The sequence below is a fragment of the Caretta caretta genome, chromosome 5, assembly GCF_965140235.1.
Source record: "Caretta caretta isolate rCarCar2 chromosome 5, rCarCar1.hap1, whole genome shotgun sequence".
NCBI lineage: Eukaryota > Metazoa > Chordata > Testudines > Cheloniidae > Caretta > Caretta caretta.
Window position 1 is genome coordinate 111,367,765 of NC_134210.1, and position 22,619 is coordinate 111,390,383.

A 22,619-nucleotide genomic window follows, 5' to 3' on the forward strand; every position below is an offset into this window, starting at 1 on the left:
CTTTTTTTTTTTTAATGTTACATTTCTTAAGAACATTTACATGCATTCCTGATAACTGAAAAATAATTTTCCTTATAACATGCTTTATAATATAAGGTAAAATATAAAAAAGTCTTTCAATGCACTGTGAATGTGTATTATACAAAGAATACAATATATATTGTAAATCTACATAAAATCACACACACACACACGTATGCATGTTTCATATCCGCACATTAAATATTTAAACATATATAAATATTCAACAAGGGGAATTCCCTGATCTTTGAGATTCTCCTCAACTCATATTTATACATTTCATGTATTTATCTATTTATTTTTTAACAAGGCTGGCAGAACTTCTCCAACTTCCCCTCACTTTGAGCTCAAAACTTGCAAGGTGGTGAGCACCCTTAACTGGTACGAGTTGACTGTGTACAGCACCCTGCTGGATCAAGCCCATTCAGTCTTGTGTGTATATATTTGAGTTTATACCACACCACTGAGAAATCAAATACATCAAGACATTGTGGGCCAGATGGAGCTATGCCAACTGGCCCCAGCTGAGAAACTGGACGAATATCATTACTATAATACTGCTAATAATATGAGCAATTTAGACTAATGCCAACTTTTATTCACACACCATTCATGTGTCACAAATATTTTATGAAATGGTTTACAATTTGCTGCATTTTAATTTGTTAAGAGTAATCAGAGAATATGATCATTTCTCATTCACAAAAATAAAAAATTTATTACACTTCCCAGTCACACATTGTATATATTAAACTTTAATACACACATGTGCACGCACACATATCCACACCCACACAGTACACATGGTGATAGATATTTACATAAAGAAACATACATACATAAGAACAACATCAGCCTTTACTTACACCAGTGTAACTCCTTTGACTTCAATGAAGTTGCAAGAGTGCAATCTAATGAAGAACGTGATTCATTGGGCGGGGGGGGGATGTTGGGGGTGTTGTGAATGCCCATGCACACACAAGCATTATGGCCAACTTTTTCCACTTTTGGGTGCCTAACGTTAAGCACCTAAATAAAAATGGCCTGATTTTCAGAGATGCACCCACAAGTCTCATTTAAGTCCCAGATACATATATCCACACCGATTATTTTCACATTAAGCCACATAAACATTGACACACAAATAAAACACAATGTAAACCTGTAGCAAACAACTGAACTCATGAAATTTCAGTAATATATCACATAACTTTTTGTAAAATAAATAAATCACATAAGTCAATAAGTAAAAAAAAAAAAAAAAACCACACCTCATATAAAAATTCAAAGGGACTGAGAAATATGAGCATGACTTCATAATAATGTCTCTTTACAACGGCTATATGTCCATAGCTATCACACTATCTCTGTATTCAATAATCCAGTTTAAAATTTTGCTAGAAATCATTATAACTAATGTAAATTAGATGGATCTATTATCCCCGTTTTACAAAAAATTCCAAGAAATGCACAGCATTTGGTTATTTCTTTACTTTGTTCTTTTTTATTCTAAAATTAAATCCTTCTGACTCATGTAAACCATTATTACAAAGAAATGTTTAAAAAATGTAAAAAGGAATGAGGGAGTAGTAATGGTAACATACAGTACCATGAGCTGCTTTGGCCTCCCAGTCAGTGGTGTACAGTTAACAGATCACTCCTGGCCTTCAGCAGACAGAAAGGGGGGGGGGAGGGGGAGAACAGATCTGGGAGCAGAGTAGTGAGGCGGGAGGGGGAGAGGAGGGAAAAGGAGATCTGGCAGTTTACGCAAGAAGGCAACTCAGCTCCTTTCTGGTGCATTTCTTCCCCCTCTCTCCCAACCTCTTTGCGTGTGTCTTGTCATATTTTCTTCAGCTGTTAATTGTCTGGACTGAGAGATTTTAAAAAGCCACAGTTTAGGAAAAGCAAAACCCTTCTAAGCGGCTATCACAGCAAGTCAGCTTCACACTGCTGGGTAAAATTTTCCAAGGGAAGTGTTCTTCTGATAGTTCCTGAGTCTCTAAGTCACCCTCCCTCCCCCTTTCCCCACCACACACACTCCCCTTGAGGCCTGAATGCACTTGTGGCAATAAAACATTCATGCGACTTGGAATTTTAACACAATGCCATTTCCCTAGTTTAACCTGAAAGGAATGCACTAGTCACAACAGACTACATCATCCTGCCATTAAGCCCTGCCAAGGAACCGCTTTTTTGGCTGTGCTGGGCCAGCTCTGACGGGAAAGGAGTACACAGACCCACACACAGAGCAGAGGGGCCACCTCTGCTTCCTCAACCTTATCCAGCAACACCCTGCTCTTAACCATGACCCCTGACCCGCTTCTGCATTGTGACAGGCTTGTGGTGCATGTGTCACTTCAGAACTTCTGCAGAGTCACAACACTGAGCAGACAACTCCAGCATTTCACTAATCTGCTCCGCTGTTTCAACAGGCACTTGGTCAATTGCCAGAGGGTGTGGGGGATTGTGCTTTTTTTTAATATATATTATTATTGTTACTATTGAAAGTTGTGTGTTTAAGCCTAAAGATACTTCCCCTGCCCACCCCCACCAACCCCCCTTTATTTATTTTTTTAAGGGTAAACTTTTCATTTGCCAGTGGTAATCAGGTTACCAGATTACGGATAAAACAGATTGCTTAGAGGACTAGTTATCAAAGCTGCCAGCCCTTTGGCAATCTAGTGGCATTTTATTTATTCTGTAATAAAAGAGAAGTATTTCCTTGACAATTATCGGGAACGCTGATGGGAAAGGGAAGATGCTAAGAGTCTTGTTTGCCCTCTGTTGCCTTTTTGTGTAGTGTGACCGTATTATTCCAATGCAAATAGGAAGCACAGTACCACAGCACCAGGACATACATATTATGTGTACCTGTTATTTTGATTTCTGAAGCTATAAACATAAATCATCAACTCTTGGATTTTCTTCTCCTCTCATCTGAATGACAGACAGCACAGCAAATCTCTGGGTAGAGATTTTTGGAGCTCTTTGCTTTGATTCCACCCACTTCTTCACAGCCCAGTTTAATTCTTCCATAGCTGTATTATCCTTTCCTTACTTTAAGCTGTTCATAAGACACTAAAACAGACAGCCAAGGAAACATTCTCAAAACACTGGAAAATACATCCATAAATATTTTGAACCTATACTAGAAAAAGGGAACTGATACCCATTGTCCTCTCTGCTCTGAATCTCAAGGATCTGTATATCCAGCATTTTGGAGTAAGTGGGAGTGAGCCTCCTAGCCCAAACACACTTCTACCCCGATATAATGCGACCCGATATAACACTAATTCGGATATAATTCGGTGAAGCAGCGCTCTGGGCGGGCAGGCTGCGTGCTCTGGTGGATCAAAGCAAGTTCGATATAACGCAGTTTCACCTATAATGCGGTAAGGTTTTTTGGCTCCCGAGGACAGCGCTATATCGGAGTAGAGGTGTAGTTATATAGAAAGAGCTCTGACATTCCAGCTTGGGCAGTGAAGTCCAACCTCCACTAAGCTCCAACGCCCAATCTGCAACTTCCAATGCTGTCTGTACAGCTATTTTTAGAGCATTCACGTGAGCCTCGCTAGCCCAAGTCTGTCAGCGATGTTTGGGAGGCTCACTCCCGCTCAGTCCAAAATGCTATGTAAACATACCCCAAGTGGCTTGTTACAGATCAGTGTCTGCAGAAATCAAATTAGGAGGTAAAAACATCCTCTGTTCTGTAGAAGTAGATACTAATTTGTAAGTCATGGCGCCTGATTTGCACTCCTTTATAACCGAACGTATTATTATTTCTACACGACCAGGTGTGTGCAAATGCTTTACAGAAGGACACCAGGGGATGAGTCCATTGTCCAAGGAGCCTACAATCTGAATTAAATTTTAATAAAAGAAGAAGGAGGAGGAAAAGTTTAGCCCATTGAAACATTAGGAGATATGCTTATTTTTACGTAAGAAAGGAACAAGATGCCTAATTTATTAAAATTTGGGACCACAGTCGGGGTCAGATACTTAATTACCCAGAAAGTAGGGGAAGAAATTTAGCTAGAAAAGATGCAATGTACAAAGGCACAGTAGGTGAAGATGACGTGCAGGAATGACCAGGTTTGTTGACAGAGACTAAATTATGTAAACAGAATGGTTTTCCCTAGCATCTTGCTCTTAAGTATGCACCAGGATCACTTGTCCACTATCAACTTGAGCAAATTTATGTGTAGGATGATTTACTCCAGGTCCCTCAGGCTGAGACCTCAGCTTGTCTGAGCAGTATATATTTTCAGGAAATTCTAACCTGGTTCTGAGACGCCATTTCCTAGAGCAACATGGAACTTAGGAATGTAGGAACTGCCAAAATGGATCTGACCGTGGCCAGGACCAGATACTTCAGAGAAAGGTGTAAGAAACCCAGTACTGGGCGATTATGGAATAACCTACCCATAGGGAAAGCGTCTTCAGAAACCCCAATCTGTTACAGGTTGGCTTTACCCTGTAGCAATAGGGTATGAAGTGACCATATGTCCTGTCTGAATCAGGACAGTCACGGTTTTTCATATGACATCCCAATATCCCAGGAACTTCTTTCAGGTTACCTGCAATGTTCTGGCTTTTCATTTCGGTTGACACTGTGGTTATATATGGGGGGATTTTTTTTTTCAAAAAAAAAAAATGTGTTCAAGATTTATTGGTAGAGAGGGTAGAATTTGCTTTGTGTTTATCAAGAATAAAAAGTCCTGTGGTGTGAGTATTCAGAGTGATGAACGGTGTTTGGAGTGAAGAGAAAAATCAAATGAGCGTAGACACTATTAAACCTGTTCTGTTACTAGAAGCAAACATTAGTGATGCTTTTTCAGTATGTCTTGATAGATTCACACATAGTTTCATAGATTCCAGGGCCAGAAGGGACAATTGTGATAATCTAGTCAAGCGTTTCTCAAATGTGGCCACCAGGGGCTTTTCTTGCGGCCACAGCCTCCTGGGCTGTGATGGGGTGGGGCAGGGGGGCAGACAAAGAAGCAGGCCCTCCAGCTTCCTGGTGCTCCTGGATGTACCACCTTGGTGTTGGTTGCTGGGGCCACCAGCAGGGCCCTGACCCCCTCTGGAGACACCTGGAGCACAGTGCTGGAGGAGCAGGCAACCGGTGAGTTCCCCACCTTCCCAGGGCAATGGGGCTCAGGCTTTGCGCTTCAGCCACAGGCTCTGGCCGCACGGCTTTGGGCTACATCCCTGAGCCCCATCCTTTGACCGCAGGGCTTTGGGCTCTGGCCACGGGGCTTCAGGCTCCAGGCCCCCACTGCCTTCCCCATCTCCTGCACCCCTTTCCCCCTGGCCCTGGCCGCCTCCCCCCTACCCTCCATCCCAAGGCTTGCCAAGGATGAATAAGTCTGCTGTGAAAAGTGATACTTGCATGTTTGTTAATATCACTTTTCACAACAGACTTGCTAGCTAGCAATAAATAAATTACAATGATTTGGACGTGTCTATGTGCATATTTATTTGGTTTTCCTAAAGCTAATTAAGTATTTTAGGAAAAAGTTTGAAAGTGGCCACCAGCAAGACTTGGTGGCCACACGGAGGACACCAAAAAAATTTGTCCTGAGAATCACTGCAGGCCATAGAACCTTCCTCAAAAAATCCCTTTTGAATTAGAAAATATTTAAAAAAAATCCAATCTTGATTTAAACATTGCCAGTGATGGAGAATCCACCAACATCCTTGGGAAATTATTCTAATGGTTAATTGGTCTCACTAAATAAATTTTACTCCTCCAGCCAGGTGTTCCAGTGAAATTAGAACCCAGGACCACTGGTACCGGAAGCAAGAGTAATATCCTTTAGTCATCAAACCACTTAACAGATCACTTTGATACTGAAAGTGATCTTCCATTCTGAAAAATCTGTCTCTATTGCTACATAATAAGAGGTTGGCACCATCACACACATTTTTTTTTTAAGTGCACTTTTATTTTTCACAACGATTTTGCTAGCCTCCCCGCACGTCGCTAAAAGAACACCTAAGCAAGGAAGTGACCCAAGATTGTGAAAATATGGTTACTTCCTTTAGGTACCTATGTAAAAAAAAAAAGTTTGTACCCTATCTATTGTTACTGTCAATGTTCTCATCATCCATATACATGACTAACTTTTTTAAAATCCATCAGTTGGTCTCTGTTATATTTTGTGGCTATGAGTTCCATAGGCTGATTATGACCTGCATTACCTTATAATTATATCTTTCAGTTTCAAAAAATTTCTCCTTGTTCTTGCAAAATGAGACAGTGTAAATAAGAGCGTCCAATTTACCTGCTGCTGCCCCATTACTGCCATTTTTCATGAAAATTTGAGAAGCTGCAGCTAGACCAAATAGTAGGGCTCAGAGCAGAAAATCAGGGGTTCCTGGAGCAAAGCACATGTATTACTGACACGATCCAACAACAGTGGTTCACAGATCACATGTTGTAGGTTCACTTATACCGCGTAGTCTTCAGTGTTACGGAACACACTTATCAACCGACTTTAAATATGCCAATTGGAAAAGTCTTCTGAGAATGAATTTTTTATCTTAAGCCTAGGATTGGTCTATCTCCCCTTGACCATGAAGCAGCATGAGCAGATGCCAAGACGCCACTAAGGGTACATCAACAGTGCAAAAAAAAAACCCTGGCAGTGGTCTACAGAGCCAAGCTCCAGCCCAAGTGGGAACATCTATGCTGCTATTTTTAGTGCTGTAGTAGGAGCTCTGTGAGCTGGACGCTGGCTCTGACACTTGTTGCCATGGGTGTTTTCTTTTTGCAGCATAGACAACCCTAAAAGGGCAGGACAGGATTTAATGCCTGACAGAAATAATGGGAGACACAATAACCACAGAGTTAAAATTACTCTGAAGCAGGAAGGAGAGAGGAGGAGAAATGATTCCCCTCTGTTGTTCACCCAAAACCCCATTTCTACCAGTTGATCCAGTTCCATTTCTCCCTCCCCCCCCCCCTCCCCCCGCCCAAAACAGATGTCTGTCCAGGTTAGAATTCACCTCTCTAAGAGAAACTCCAAAGGGATCTACTGGCAGGATATTTCCCTAGTGAAACTAGGTATCCTGCCCTACCCCATTTTCTTTTTAATATAGAGACAATGCGCTTGAATATGTCCCTGAGGGCCTGGTTCAAAGCTGTACCAAATAATCGGTCCATCCATCAACCCTTCAGCATTTGATTGGTAGCGAACTGGCATTTATTTCCAGTTCCCTCACAGCCCACGTGCGCACCAGAGGCTCTCCATGGTATCAGATATAAATTTCATGTTAATTGAAGTCAATCCTAGATTACTTCATGGAGGAAGATGGCAGCCAATTTCTAAATGTCTTCAATTTTCTGTGCTTCCTTAACTTTTAATCTGTTGCAGGGGTTAAAAGTCACTGGCTGGGCATTAGGAATCCACCTATCAGACCTCTGATTGCACACAGAGAATGCTCAGATTTTTTTTTTTTTTTAAAGATTGATTGTGTCTCTTTGTAAAAAACGTTGGGGCACTAGTTGATTTTTATGTTTTTTTTTGGTCAGAAGCAACAAGAGGGGAGGGGGAAGCACTGATTTCAAGAGGGAGAATGGACTCTTTTGAACCTGACACCACTGAAGGATCAACATTAGGGTGGCTGTATCTCTTTGGGCAATGTATATAACAGGAATTCACTGGTGGAAGCCATATATATTTAGCACCAGGATTATCCAATGTGGAAGTTCTATAAGAGAATTAACATTAGGGTGGCTCATCTGTCACCTCCTCTTGAACAATACGGATCCCTTCAGGCTTTGGAGCCAATTCAGAGGCTGGTGCCAGAGGAAACAGCTGCGTAGCCTTGAGGAGGCGGCGAGTGAGGGAATTCAAGTCTTTAGTTTAAGTTTCCTGGCTCCTCCTTCAGGTTCCTGCATCTCTGGAGGAGAATCTGAGATGACTGTCATCCCCTGAGAGTTTAGGGGGCAGGGTTATACTGTCTTTTGGATACTGAGTTAGATATCAAGATAGTATAATCCTTCTCCCTCAGGCAATCTGGAATGGACTTAATATTAGGCTGCCAGGAACTGGATCTTGTGGGATACAGTATCACTATCTACTCTATATGACTGAAAGCAGAGTCACTCCTTTGCAGGTGTTGAGAGTTACTGGAAATGCTAGTACCCTCATTTAAAAGCATTGCCAGCAGGAAGAAACCTGCCTTTCCTTTTCTCTGTGCTTTAACAAACGGCTGCCAAGCCTGCGCCAAGCAAGTTAGGACCAAAGAGAGTAAGATACCACTCTCTTTGATGCAACTTTGCTAATGTTTACAGTGCTGCTCCCTTTTTATCAACAGTCTTTCGCCACTCAAACACATGGGTCCATGTAATGTGTACAGGAAAGGGTCCTACCTAAATCGAGGATTCTGCATCTGGCAGCCTACAGCCCATTCTTTGTTCTCATTCCCAGGTATGCACTCCGATAAGAAACGGACAATTCTGCTTCCAAGGTATCTCAGTCCTTGTAGGAAAACAAACTATTCAACACTGGTTTAAATAAGTGGGGCTCTGCATCTTGGTCACGCCCAAGCCTTTTTGAGGGTCCTTTCTATAAGAAAGAGGAGTTGCTTGCTGCTGTGTGATTTTCTTCATGAGGCTTGGAGAAAAATACATGATGAAGTGAGGAGAGGCAATGCAAAGGGTTCAGAACTCTCTGCTCAAGGAACAGCAACATGGCATGTCACTCATGGTTTTCTTCTTACTGAGTAATGAGTTACAAATTGTTGTCTACCAATCCTTGCTTGTGTTGTGAACTCACTATGTTCCTGGCATCTTTGGCAAACAATAAAATAAGATGGCAAAGCACTGGGAAAATATACTATTTTAAACTTTGTTCTTAAACAAAGCAACATTTTCATTGTGGACCACTCGTTGATATAGTATATTAAACTTTATACAAAGCAGCAACACGATTTTTTGGGTCACACACAGAACTAGCCTTTCTCAATTTTAGGTTCCGTTCCTTGCTCTGCCATTCATGTACCGTGGTGACTTTGGAAAAATCATGTAATGTTTTTGTGCCTCCATTTCCTCAACTGGAAAATTAGAATATTTACCTACTTCACGGGGGAGGGGAAGGGTTATGAGACCATGTTTCTAAGGTGCCTTGAGATCCTTTGAAGAAAGGTGTTACAAACAGGGTATGTGTGTACATACACAATTAATGACATATACACACAGGAGCACCCAATCAATTATGTATGCATGCCTCTGGTATGAGTAAGACCCACTTCTAACATACTGTCCACAAAAAGTGAATCAACTAAGAAATAAGTAAATAAATGTCTTTATGTTTAAAAATATGAATGTTTAATAAAACTACAAAAAAGGCATATCATCCCATGTACATTTGTTTGCTGAGTAACTACATAATCTTCTCTCTGTATTTCCTCCATTTTACTGGCCCCTTCTTGTGTCATTGTAAGGACTTTAGGGCAGGGACTCTGTGTTATTTATCTTTACCGTGAGGTGTTTAGCACACTTTTGGGAGCTGTAAAATAAAATTTTAAAACCCCACAATCATAATAAGCAAGAGTCCCTAATATCATCCTTGGAATCTACTTGAACAGGATTTTTAGTTTAGTTTAGTATTTTAAAATCAATTTATCAGTTTGGAGCACATTTGCCTTTATTTAGCCATCTCTCCTCCCTTACCTTTCTCAAGACAGTCACTGTTATTCCACCTCTTTTTTGAATAAGGTCAAGTAGCTTCCTCCAAATCTGCCCCAAACCATGTCTCAGGTGACATCAGGTGGGATTGAGGGCATTCATGCAGCCCTCGCTTCCTCCAGTCCCCCAAGACAAGTGTATCACCTGCATGATTAAACTAGTTTCCAATGACCTAGAGCACCTCCGATTGTCTAATATAACAGAAATATATACATCTGCACACATGGCTATCAGATGTATTTCAGTACAGCATCTCATCTTTATGTAACATCTACACAGCAGGGCACGTTTGGTTTGTCCTTCTCTGCATGCTGCACAAAGTTACAACCGCAATGCTGGTGATGCTCTCTGAACAAGGTACCCTGTCCATGTGAAAACATGACTTGTCTCCTTCAGTTTCAATTCTCTCTCTTATTAGTGGTCTCAATTAGCCTCTTAAATCCCAGTTAAAACACAAAGGCCTTGTCTACAACAGGGAAAAGGTGATCTAAGCTACGCAATTTGAGTTACATGAATAGTGTAACTCAAGTAGACGTAGCTCAGATCTACTTACCACGGGGTTTACACTACACTCTCCCGTCGACTCCCCTTACTCTTCTCGATCCGGTGGAGTACCGGAGTTGATGGGAGAGCAATCTGCGGTCTTCACTAGACTTGCTAAATCGACTGACAATGCATCTATCATCGCACACTGATCCCCCAGTGACTGCAGACAAGCCCAATGTTGTTTAATCTCTTCACCACTTCAGGTCCACACTAACTCGACAAGTACTATCTACCAAAAATATCTCCAGTGAATCGAGATTGGCTGTTCAGCCAGCACTTTATGCAACTCAATCTTTATTGTGCTAGATTTAGATTGTAAGCACCTCACGGCACAAATGTCATCTTTTAAGATTGTACGGTACTGTGAACATGGTAAATAATAAAAAAAGGCTAAAGTCTAGCCATAGAAAACGTCACAGTTGTATATCCCCTGGAAAGATAACACGTAAAATGTAGCAGTGTGCGATGATGAATCTACATAAGGAGCCTGACCCTGCACTCTTACTCAGCCATGTATCTTATCACCTTTACCGAGAGCAGGATTTCTTGAATAAGAATGGGGCCCAAAATTAGCACTAAATATTATGCTGTTATTTGGAAGCTTTAAATAATACCTATAGTTATGATGGCAAGCCAGTGTATTTTTATTTAAGTCTAACTGAGTTTTCATACTCATTCAAATTCTGTGGGGGATGCATGAGTTAAATCTATCAGTATATTTATGTATGGAAGAAAACCCACAGAAAACCCCAAAGGACCCCATCTAAAACAGATTTGTGATATTAGGAATGGCAAAGAGGTGCATTCTTGCTGAGTATCCTTAAGTTTTCTATTTCTAAATAACAGCCTAAGGTAAATTTTTCTGCACCATTAAACTATCATAAGTAAACATTGGTAACAGAAAAATAATGTTCAAAATAGTGCATGATTAATGAATGTAGAGTATAAAGAGGATATCATTTCACCCCTCAATACTACTTTACAGCACAGTCCCTTTGTAGGCTCCAGAAACTTTGCAAGTCACTATGCCAATGAACCACAAATAAAAACATCACCATTTTATTAGCGGTTTTAAACAAATTGTAATGTTAATTTCATGTGCATAATCGTCATTACTGCAACACATGTATTAGTACCGTAATTTAGGCAATTAGGGCACAGCTACAAATCTGTCAGGTTCCACCATGAGAAATATAAAGTATGAAATTATACTGAAAACATGAAATGAGTGAGACAGAAGGAGAAATGGAGGAGGAGAAGATTAAATTTTAAAAAGTCTTGTCATTATCAGCTTCCAATTGGAATCAAAAATCCGTGGCTAACAAATACTATGACACAAGCACAAACTATTCTTGGATTCATTAATGAGCAGCCTGATGGAAGTACAGAGACTAACATTCAGATCTAAGACATGCAGTTTAATATAGCACTTTAACATCTTTTTTGATGTGATGAATATTCCCTCTTTTTCTTCATTCCTTCCCCTTTCACTCAGTCGTTGTGCAGTAGACTTCAGCACATTGCAAATGAAATAAAAGAACAATGTGTAACGTCACAGAGATCAAGGAGGGTAAACATAGCCATCCATCCTTGCTACCCATCTCTCCCCCCACCGCACTCCCACTCCATCCAACCGAAGCCACTACATACATATGTGCATATTATGGGGCTCTATGTAAAAAAAGAGAAATATGTTAATTTACTTAGCTCGGCAAGGCACATTTGGTGAGTGTATTACCTGGATTAGCTAAAATAACAGAGGGGGAAAGCCGGGGTAAGCAGGCTGAAGCCCTGTGTGTGGCCAAGGCAGCGGGAAGCAAGGCAGAGACAGAGAGAGAGAGAGAGAGAGAGAGAGAATGAACCCAACAACACAACAGTGGAACAGGCAGCTGGCCTGAGATGCTAATTCAGCGCTTTAACAAATCAATGCCACTTGAAAAGTACAATGTGAGCCCTCACTGGGTAGATGTCAGGGGACTGAGAAAATGCATTCTCAAGTATTTCACATTAAAAGGGAATAATGTGTTAATTTATAACTCTTCACCCTATACACTTGGATTATCCATCTGTGTCAGTAATTTGACTTCTTAAATTTATCAAAAAATGCGCAAAGGGAGGCATCTTCAGCTTAAGCATCGGGAAATGGAGCTTCAGAAAAAGCTTGTCCTGTTTGGGGGTTGTTTTGAGGGAGGGCGGGGGCCTGGGTTTTTGTGGGGGTTTTTGGACCCTTTGGTCAGGCTGTAGGAGAAGCGAAGAAGGTCTTGTCTTGGCTGTGGCTGATTGCATTAGGTACCATCCGTCAAAAGTGACACCACAGAGGAGGAAAAACTTGCATTAGCAACCAGAGATGCCATCATCAGAATTTACTTTAAGGAATTTTAGGGAAGTCCCTCAGCACACCTAGCAGAAGGGAAGCTGCTGAGGTCTACACTGTAATTAAAGTGCCATTCTCAATGCTGGATGAGTTCTACAGATGCTGCTTTTCAGAACAGAAGGGGGGGGTGAGGAGGGAAGAGCTTATTTTGTTTCTAAGATAGTGTGGTATGTAAGGAGAGTTTATCGTATAGAATACTTCTCACATGCACAAGATGAAGTAAAATAAGAAACAGTAACTGACACAAAAACACCAGTCCTATTCATGGTCAGATTCTTGGAATTGTTTCTTAACATGAAGCTAATTGGCTTTAATTATACAGACAGCACTACTGATATTTTTTGTTTTAATAAACAAAACTGAAATCTGATTAGAAAACACTAATCCAGCCCTAAATTACTTTTTCCTAGAAAACATGTTTGGTTTAAAATTTAAGAGGTCTTTCCCATCCTCTCATCTAACCATTTCTGTACCCACGAAAGACATCAGAGTGACAGCACGACAGAATGAGGTCCTCTGCTTGCCCGTAGAACATGGACAGTGCCTGCAGAAACTTCTCCACGTTGCATTGCCTACGTGCCTCAATCCTGATGCAGAGGAGCATCATCTCTACCGGTGTTCGGGAAATATTTTAAACTGGAAACAGGATTTTTTAAGTCACACTTATTACTGTGCCACTATGTTTGCTGACCAACTTCAACGTGCACTGTTCATGGGTTATGGTGTTTGTTTTTACAACCAACAGGGAAATCTACTGACATAAATTGGATGCTATGGTTTTAAATGAAATTAAAGGGGCGTTGACAACTTTTTAAACATTTGCAGATTTGCCAGCTCCATTTTACTATGTTGGTACCACACAGTAATGCCTACTTCATTGTGGGATATTTATTTATTGCAAATTATACAATTGCACCAGAAACAGACACACTCTTATTTTCAGAACATTCATATGTAAATAATATGCTGATGAATGGAAATGAGATGCTACAGATGTAAGTATCCATGTCTAGTAAAAGTAAATGCTACCTCACTTAGATAAACGGAAGTCTCTCTTCTACACGGTGGACAGATACAACATAAAATGAAAGAAGGCAGACTTTCTATGGGCTTTTAATCACTAAGAAATTAAGCTGGAGAAATACACAGGATAGAATATAAACCGTTTTCAATTGAGTGTTTTATATTTCCCTGCTGTTGCTCCTCTTCTCTCCCCAATGCAAAAAAGAAAGCCCCTGCCCTTTACCATTTGTATTTCTGTAGACACTCAAAATGGGTGACATCCAGAAATGCTGAGCACCTCCATTTCCCATTGGTTTATTTCTTTCAAAACAGATAACAGAGGGATATTTCCTATTCCCAGGAGTATAACAACTGCCCCCGACCCTCACATGCAACATTATTAAGGATGGAACATGAATAAGGATGCTTAAAACACTAAAGAATCCTCAAGTGTGTGTGTGGGGGGGGGGGGGAAGGCTGTTTTGTTTTGTTTATTAATTATAACCCAGAAAAGTACCACATTTAGGTACTGATTGCAGGAGATCCCTGTCCTAGTCTCTTGCATGAATTTCTATTTCTGTCTGAACTATCCAGGCTTCTCCCTAATGTAAGCTATATATTCTTATCATTATAGTACAGTTAATCCCTCTCCCTTACCCCCCTCCTGGACTTACCTAAGGGGTTAAAAGACTAGAGTACATTTGTGACTTGTCAGTGACATATAATACCCAGGTCCTTCATGCAATCAACTTTTACTTGACATGTATTTGCTCATCACAGGACCCGCATTACTACTGGGAAAATGAAGAAAAACCTAAATTAACACTTGACATTCAATATGGTCAAGTCCTTAATTGGCTAGGCTTCCTGAGAAAGCAATTTTCTATTCCCCAAACTGTTCGTGTGTCATGTGTGGAGTGCAGCTCTTGGCCATCACTGCTGTCCCTCGCTCACTCTAATGAGAGCAGATGAATTAGTGCTACGTGACACGATTTTAGCAAGGCTCCCTCCTTCCTCCCTCCCCTTGTCCTTTTCCTGTACTAGTGACAGCTGTGTGGCAGAGGGGAAGAAAAAGACTAAGAAATGCAAGTGCAAATAGTTCTGTGAAGACTGAGCATTCGAAAAATAAATCAAATGTTTTCTTGATACTCCTGAAACGTGGTCTTTTAATTTTAAGGGGGGGTGGGGTTGCAACAGTACGCAGATCAAGAGAATTAACTGAGTTGCGCAGCTATGTGTCACATTGACTTCTAATATTTTCCTCCATTCCTGCATTAAATTGCACTGGCTAATTAAAATGGAATTTGCCTGCATTACTAAAAGTAAAGAAATGTTTTGAGAGTGGATAAACCAGAAGAATTAACAATGTTTTGTTTTTATTTCAGACTGTTTTTTTAAAATATAGAATTCTTTTCAACGTTTCTCTGTGTGAAAAGGAACATGTGCTACAGAATGATGTTACTGGATCATGTTTGGAAATAATGGATATTACAATGAGTTTTATTCTGGGTTGTTGTTTTTTTAGTAGCTGGGAAACTGTTTTATCCGTGGAAATTTTGCTCTTATGTTCAAGTCTTATTATTTGCCCACTGATTAGATTTCTCTATGGAGGTCTATTCTTCCTTGAATGAGCACATATTGGTGAGAGAATATAATCTGTATTGCTACAAACAGGAAAGCAAATGAAAGTGATATAAATGACTGGAATATCAACTGATATCCGACCCAATACATTTAGAGCAGAGAATAGGAGAGCAGAATATTTTAAATTCTTTAATAGACAGACCATCCCCCAAACAAAATTTTTAAAACTCTAAATATTTCATATTAAAAATTAATTTTACTGTTAAAAACGCACAAATTACTAGACAATAAATAGCTATGTTCTGCATTACTCTGTGGTTTTAACCAACTTTATCTGTGCAAGGGAGAAAGTAAATAATATGCTATACATTCTGAATATACAAATTTAAAAATATTCTCGTATTGCACAAGGAGTTTAAACAAGAATTATTAGGGCTACATTAACAGTGTATGTGAACCTGCTTCAGGAAGTGTTGCCTTTGTCTAAAACTAACACCAAATAGCCTGAACCATCTCTAACTCATGTCTATTTGTAACTGATCTTGCAAAGTTACATGCAAGTAATTAAATGAAAAAGCGCTAGCAGTTAGTCACAAGGCAACATAGCAAGAACATTTTACTTTTGTAAAATACATTAATAAAATAAATTTACCACAAATAGAAAAGCAATGGTTACTTGCTGTTTTTGTGGGCATATTTAAGTGTATACAGCTTTCTGTGGCTGCTGTTGTAAATATTTTAATAAAGCAATTTATAACAGCATATTTTAAAGGCTTGGGTTGTTGTTTTTTTTTTCTGGGCCCATTTTAAACATCCTTTAGATATTTAAGTATCTTTAAGTTACACAACAGGAACAGGGGATAGAACTTTGAGATGAGAAGATTTGGAATGCTCGTGTTTCCTATTAGTTGAAAGCTGCTCACAGAAATGAAATTAAAAAAAAAACCCCTCTAACAGCAATAAAAAAAGTAAAATTCAAGTCATTTTCCCCTGGTTATGTCTTCGTACTGAAACAAAGCTGCACAGAATGGACAAGCAATCATCGATCATACTTGTACCAACAGATTGCTAAGCATTGGAACACTTTTGTAACATACTTTAAAAGACCCAGAATTAGTAGTGCTTGTTTTGAAACACTGTTTTTAGGTGTGGGGGGGGGGGGTGTTTTTTAAAAAATCTTAACATACTCAGAAAGTAACTTAATTTAAATGTATCCAGTGAACAGCTACAGTAGCAAAATCATCACTGGGAAACAAAGGGCATTGTGATCTAACTAATAGCCTTGTGGTGACCTTTGAGATGCTGACTGGTCTGTCAAGCTCCATCTGCGATATTCACTGCATAGTTAAAGGAAGGGTTATTAACTGTCATAGGGCTTGGAGACTGAAGGGTCACTTGATCCTCAAACACAACATGGTTTTAATTCACTAAACTTGAGAGGCTCGGTCCTGTGAAATGCTAAGTGCTATTGGTGGAGGGCACGCAGTGCCTTGCAGGATAAGGCCCTAGGATCATGCCAAATGCAAGCAGCACAACAATATCACATTTCTTGGTTTAATATTTTCATTACACAAAAGAAATGGGCATCATGTTATGTGTGCTCTTTACCCTTACCTGCCCACCTTTGCTGTTTATTTTGGAGGCAATCAATAGGGTAAAAATATGGGAAGATATGGGATTGTTGACAAGTTGCACTTTACACACACTTAAAAGGAAATCTCAACATTTTCCAAATTAGTTTTGGCCCGTGTAGGGTTAATGCATGCAGCATCTGCCTGACCACTGACTCAACAACTTCAGATTTTAAACACACAACCCTTGTTCCACTACTGGATTTAACAGGGAATGAGAAGTAGAGGTGACAGCAATAATGGGTCAGAAGAACTACTCACTGCTAAACTGCTGCTTTACCAACTGCTTACAGTAAAACAGTCCATTAAGAGTTGCCCTTGGATTAAAGACAAGTACGTAATTTCAAAATGACATGTTTTAACTTGATATTTTGCTAAGGATGGGCACTCTTACAAGCTCATAAAAAAATGAAGTGGTTTGGTGGAACACTAAGGATTAATGTATATGCCCAATGCCACTGTCCCTCCTTTGCAAAAAATGTCAGCCCGGAAATATCTGACTCAACAGGTTTATTTAGAATAGAAAGTGAGATTTTTACATGCATTGCTTTGATGCAATGAGAGCAGCTGCATTGAGTTCTCTCAGTGGTTTGCAAAACCCAAATAAAATGCTCGCTCTGTGTTTTAAAAGGTACTGTGCAAATGTGTGCCACCCACCCAGTCTGGAATAGCTTACATTTCACCATTTTCAGAAAAGATAAACATAGCCGAGAAGGAAATGATAATGTAAAAACAGCTTGGCATGTGAAATGAGGAAAAAGCACTGTAGACTATCTGGCGAGGCAAAGCACACAAATGTTATTTTGTGAAAATTAATAGCATCTAAAATGGTGTTCCCCTCCCTGCTCTCTCCCCCAACCCCTTGCCCAAATTAAAGATATTTTATCTAATTCCTAGTTGAGAGGTTTCTAGAAGTGGTAAGTCACAGCTGTGTTGACATTGAACTTCTTGTACATGGCATACCAACGTCATACTGACACACTTTACAGATGCTTCGTTACAAGCAGCACCAGTCACTTGATTTGAAAATACCTGAGTTAACTGTAAAACTGTTCATCTCTGGTCTTTTCTCCAGTTAACCTCTCCTTTATAGTTTTGGAAATAAACCAACACCTTGTTATGTTTAGACTACAGATATCTGCATTCTGATTGGAATTTGACACTGACCAGTGGTTCAACTCAGTGATACCCCAGATATCACCTAGGAGCACCTAGGACCCAGTTTACCCATCATTTTAACAAGACTTTTTTCCTTTTGTTCCCACAGAAATCAATACCACAATGACCTTCAATTTAAAATACAAAGTAATTAATTACCTGTTCTGTTGAAAAATGTTGATATCTGATTTGCCTGGAGAATTTCAATTATGAGCAGACTAGTTCTTTACATGTCCCCTTTAATACAGTAGACAACACCAGAAACCTAATTCTGCACAACCTAAATGGTTTGTTTGTTTTTTAATAAAGAGATATAAATATTTACTCTGAAAACTTACTACTGGAAACCTCTCTCTCACATGACACATCTCTTCTTCATTCAATGAAACCACAATCCTCTACATGGACAACTGTGACATCACAATTGATATGGAAATAATGGCATTCCAACATTATATATACAGCAACTTAATCATCTAAAAGGGAACTTTTCAGTTTCAAACATGACATTTTAAGTCTGCATTAGAATTAAAAGCATTAACCTGCAAAAGCCAATAATAAGAAAACTTAGGACTTTAAGAGCCAAATTAATCATCATGATATCTTTTGAGGTATGTAATTATTATCCCCATTTTACAGGTGAAAAATGGAGGCAATGAGATTAAAAGACTTGTGTATGGCCATCCAGCAAGCCAGTGACTGTCTCACGTTTGGGTTTCTGTGTTTTGTTCAAACACTCAAAAACATCCCCAACATCTAAAGCTTTAAGAATACCGTGAACAGAATGGAGCTAACCAGCAGCCACACTTACCCAACCAAGACAGGCAGGGATCATGTTTCTGAGAGCTGCATTAGAGCCAACTAACTAAAGAAGGTATATATAGCATAATTCAGCTACCAGGGTTAAAGCCCTACAAAAAAAAAAGTCCGTATTAAACATGGTTGCAGCTACCATTGTGTGCAGAGAGTCTTAAATACATTCCCTGAACTACTTACACTGATGCAGATGTTAGTGATATCATCAATGGTGGCACCCTTATTTCAGATCTAAACAGGAAAGGGATAAAATAACTTTTTCTTTCTTTAATAATCATCCATTTATTTGGGGCTCTGTGAAATAAATCAATGAGAGTTTTGCAACCAATTTCAGTGAAACCAGCAGAGTCCCCCTTTTTGTAAAGACTATCATTGATTATATGAATGTCTTGAATTCTTAAACCTTTTTAAAAAAAAAAGCATGTCAAACTATGATGAGGAGAAACTCTTTCCAATAGATACTTGTAATGATTACTACTACTAATACCAAAGAAAATGTATAACAGTTAATTTTATTTACTCATTTTTATGATGTAAATATCCAAAAGTTCACATCACTCTGAATGAAAGAAATACCAGTTTGGGGATTACACGATTAAATTGAAGATAAATAGTTCATGAATGGACTAGTTGGATTTTCTGTAGATTTGTACAGAATCTACATTAGGCTGGTTAATAAGATACATTATTCATGTACTTGATTCATTAAAAAATTATTTATGAGGATGCAGTATTATTTTAATGTGGAATCTCTGCATAGAGGATGGGGGAGTACTGTGAGCCTAATTGAAAGGAGAAAAAAAGGGTTTACAGGATGGATAAAGAGCATGTGGATGAGATTTAGTCAGGTAACAGTTGTGTGATAAAAATCAAATATGGGACATAATGGGATAGAAGGAAACATATTTTTTGTGCAGGGAAGGATAAATCATATGTTCACAGCTGGAAGTTCTGTGGATCCTTATTTAAAGCGAAGCAGCTGCAGCCACTGTTTCGCCACATTCCCACATCAACAACAAAATGGTGCCACAGAAGAGAAAACACGTATCAGGCTCCAGCTGCTATCTGGCACCCACCTCTCCTCTCCTACTTCCCTAATGAAACATTTACTCGGTTTTCTTTTCACAGTTGGTGGATGTACAGAAATGTATATGTTAGAGATTGCATAGACTCAAAATGCCACATCTCTGAACACGCCTGAACTTTGGAAGAGGTAGGGGGCAGTAGAGGAGAACAATTAGGAATAGATCATGATTTTGCAATTCCATACTATTTCCATCATTTAATTTATTTAAATAATTTAAACACACACACACGCGCGCGTGCACACACACACAAAAAGAGTACAATTTAAAAATGTCTTTGAACATTATTAAAACTGATAGCAATCAAAGGAGTAAAGTGTTTATTGCCATATTCAGATTTCTTTTAAATGGCTTCCAAATTTGCAAGTACAATATTGCACCCATAATGAATTGCAGATAAATTTATATATCTGACTTTTGTATTTTCAGGCATTGGAACAAAGCAAAAAGAGGATATGGAAAAGTATGTTTTTCATGTCGAAGGAAGTTTCACGTAAAAGATGCAGAAATGTTGCCTGTAGCTTTTATTTTTCAGGCCTCATTGTTCAAATCTATTTTAGCAGACCACCAGTTAGACAAAATATTTACTTCCACTGGATTTGAAAATATGTTTCATTACTCAAGTACATGACTAATATATAAATGTACATACATATGTGCTTATATATGAATCAAGTTTTCTTCCAAAGTGAAAACATTTGGGGAGCGTTCATCAGTCAGGTAAATTAAAAAAAAAAAAAGCCCAGCAGACATTACAAAAATCAAATTATGATACCAAGTTTCTCTTGCTCTTTAACATAACTAAAATTTTTAAAAACTTGGATTTTAAAGATGACAATTATGCAAATATTCCATTATTCAAAAATAAACATAAATACCTCAAAAGAAAAAGGAAAAACAGACATTTCTATAGTTCTTTTTCCTTTCATTGCATACTTCTGCTATGCCTTTACTAGGTATGAGTATCTGCCATAAGGTACCAGCAGGCATCGTGTCTGAATAAGAATTGTAGAACCGGGCCCTTAGACCAATTCTCCTCCCGCAATACTTCCTTTGATTGGAACGGGAGCATGGTTAGGGACTTTGGCCAAATCCTCTGGTGTATAAAATGGTGCAGTTCTACTTTGGAGCTGCACCATTTTACCCACCTGAGGATTTGGAACACCATGTTTTTGTCTCATATTAGTGAAATGAATGTTTGACTATTCTCTCCCCTAAGAGAGGAGACAGCTTAGTAAAAAGATATTTCTTTAACTAGACTGTCAGGTAGTTTGATGGAGTAGGAAGTTCACAAACCACTTTTTACTGTCTTTATTTACAATGCTCTTGCCATACTCCAAGTCTGACCTTTTACTTGTCTCCTTCGGTGATTAAGCTAAGGAGGAACTAATGGGACTAGCTCCTTTAAAAGAAAGACATTTCTGCTGAAAAACAAAAGTAGCAGTTTCATTTGAATTTTTATTCCTCAAATTCCTGTAAAAACAATGACATGATTCCTCTGTAACAAAAAGTTTGGAGGATTTAATTTTGCTTGCAGTGTAAATTCACACTCTTTGTCTAAGAGGTCTTACATTTGTTAACATTTCTAAGCTGCTGCGGTTTTATCTTACATCTGCCAAGTGCTATTTCTATATCACAGCTCTTTTTGCTGAACTTTATTTTAAAAACCTAAAGAAGGGTATACAGAAATGTTATTGGGGAGGAAGGGGAAGGTTTATTTGCAAGAGAATGAATCTGTGTTTCCAGTTCTCTTTTTACTTTGCTGTTTACTCCTGTGATGAAAATGGACACCTTGCAAAGGAGCCTATAATGTATTATGAAATTCTGCAAAATGGTTAGTTCTATTCTACACAGATTCTTTTACCTGGAAGTGTGTTAAAAATTATTTTACGTGTCTTGGGCATTGGTGGAGATGGGGGGAAGAGGAGTAGAGAGATCATTGAAATAGGAATGTCCACATGGCATGAGACAGAAAGTCAACTATACAATCACAGAAATTTCTTAATACAAAGACAGTATTTATTGTGCAGCTAAACAACTCTTCACTTATATATTTTCTGGGTTTCTTCTTATTAAAAAATTATATACATGAAATAAAATCAAATACTGTAGCGAGGGGCACCATTTACGGCAAACGAACAGACAGATGATGCCATGTTATATTTCAGTAAGAAATACAACAACCTAGAAATCTATGAAAATTATGACTTTTGCATGAAGTAATATGGAGTTCCTGATATCCACAGACTAACACTTTATCATAATGAAAATAATCTCATCAATCTGCTCGGTCTCTCCTTTTCTGGGCTGAACACCAGTGTTAAAACTGATCGTCTGATGGACAAGGAGGAGTCTATTAAAAAGAACAAGACGACTCACTATGATGAGAGCATTATTCTTGCAACATGCCTACCTGCATGAAGCCAGAGGTTTTGACACCCTGAGTCTGTGACTGAAACTGGCTCTCTCCCTGATGTTGATGCTCCACTGCCTGATTTTTGGGGGGGAGGTTTTGCTACAATACAACTAAATACAAAATGCAGCCAATGTGCTATAAAGAATGTTTTTAGTTATCTACTCTTCTCAGATTAAGGTGTAGTTTGTGGCACATTATAAAGCCCCTAAGCGTCAAGGTACTTCTTTATGGAGTTTTGCACAAGGGCACATCAAAGTTCGATGATTAACTATCTTTTCTTCTGTTCTGT

At 39.0% G+C, this 22,619-nt stretch overlaps 1 protein-coding gene across 6 annotated transcripts in view; it reads right to left on the reverse strand.

Annotated features, from left to right (window-relative positions):
* The window catches only part of BNC2 (basonuclin zinc finger protein 2), a 400,292-nt gene that overhangs the window by 254,094 nt on the left and 123,579 nt on the right, over positions 1-22,619 (reverse strand). Inside the window, exon 1 of one of the 6 annotated variants that reach the window (XM_075128813.1) lies at positions 1,631-1,928. The exons of the other annotated variants lie outside the window; for them this stretch is intronic. Within the exon in view, the coding sequence (XP_074984914.1) occupies positions 1,631-1,633 (3 nt within the window). The 5' untranslated portion in view covers positions 1,634-1,928. Of the gene's footprint in view, positions 1-1,630; positions 1,929-22,619 lie in introns of those variants that run through there. 6 annotated transcript variants of the gene reach the window in all.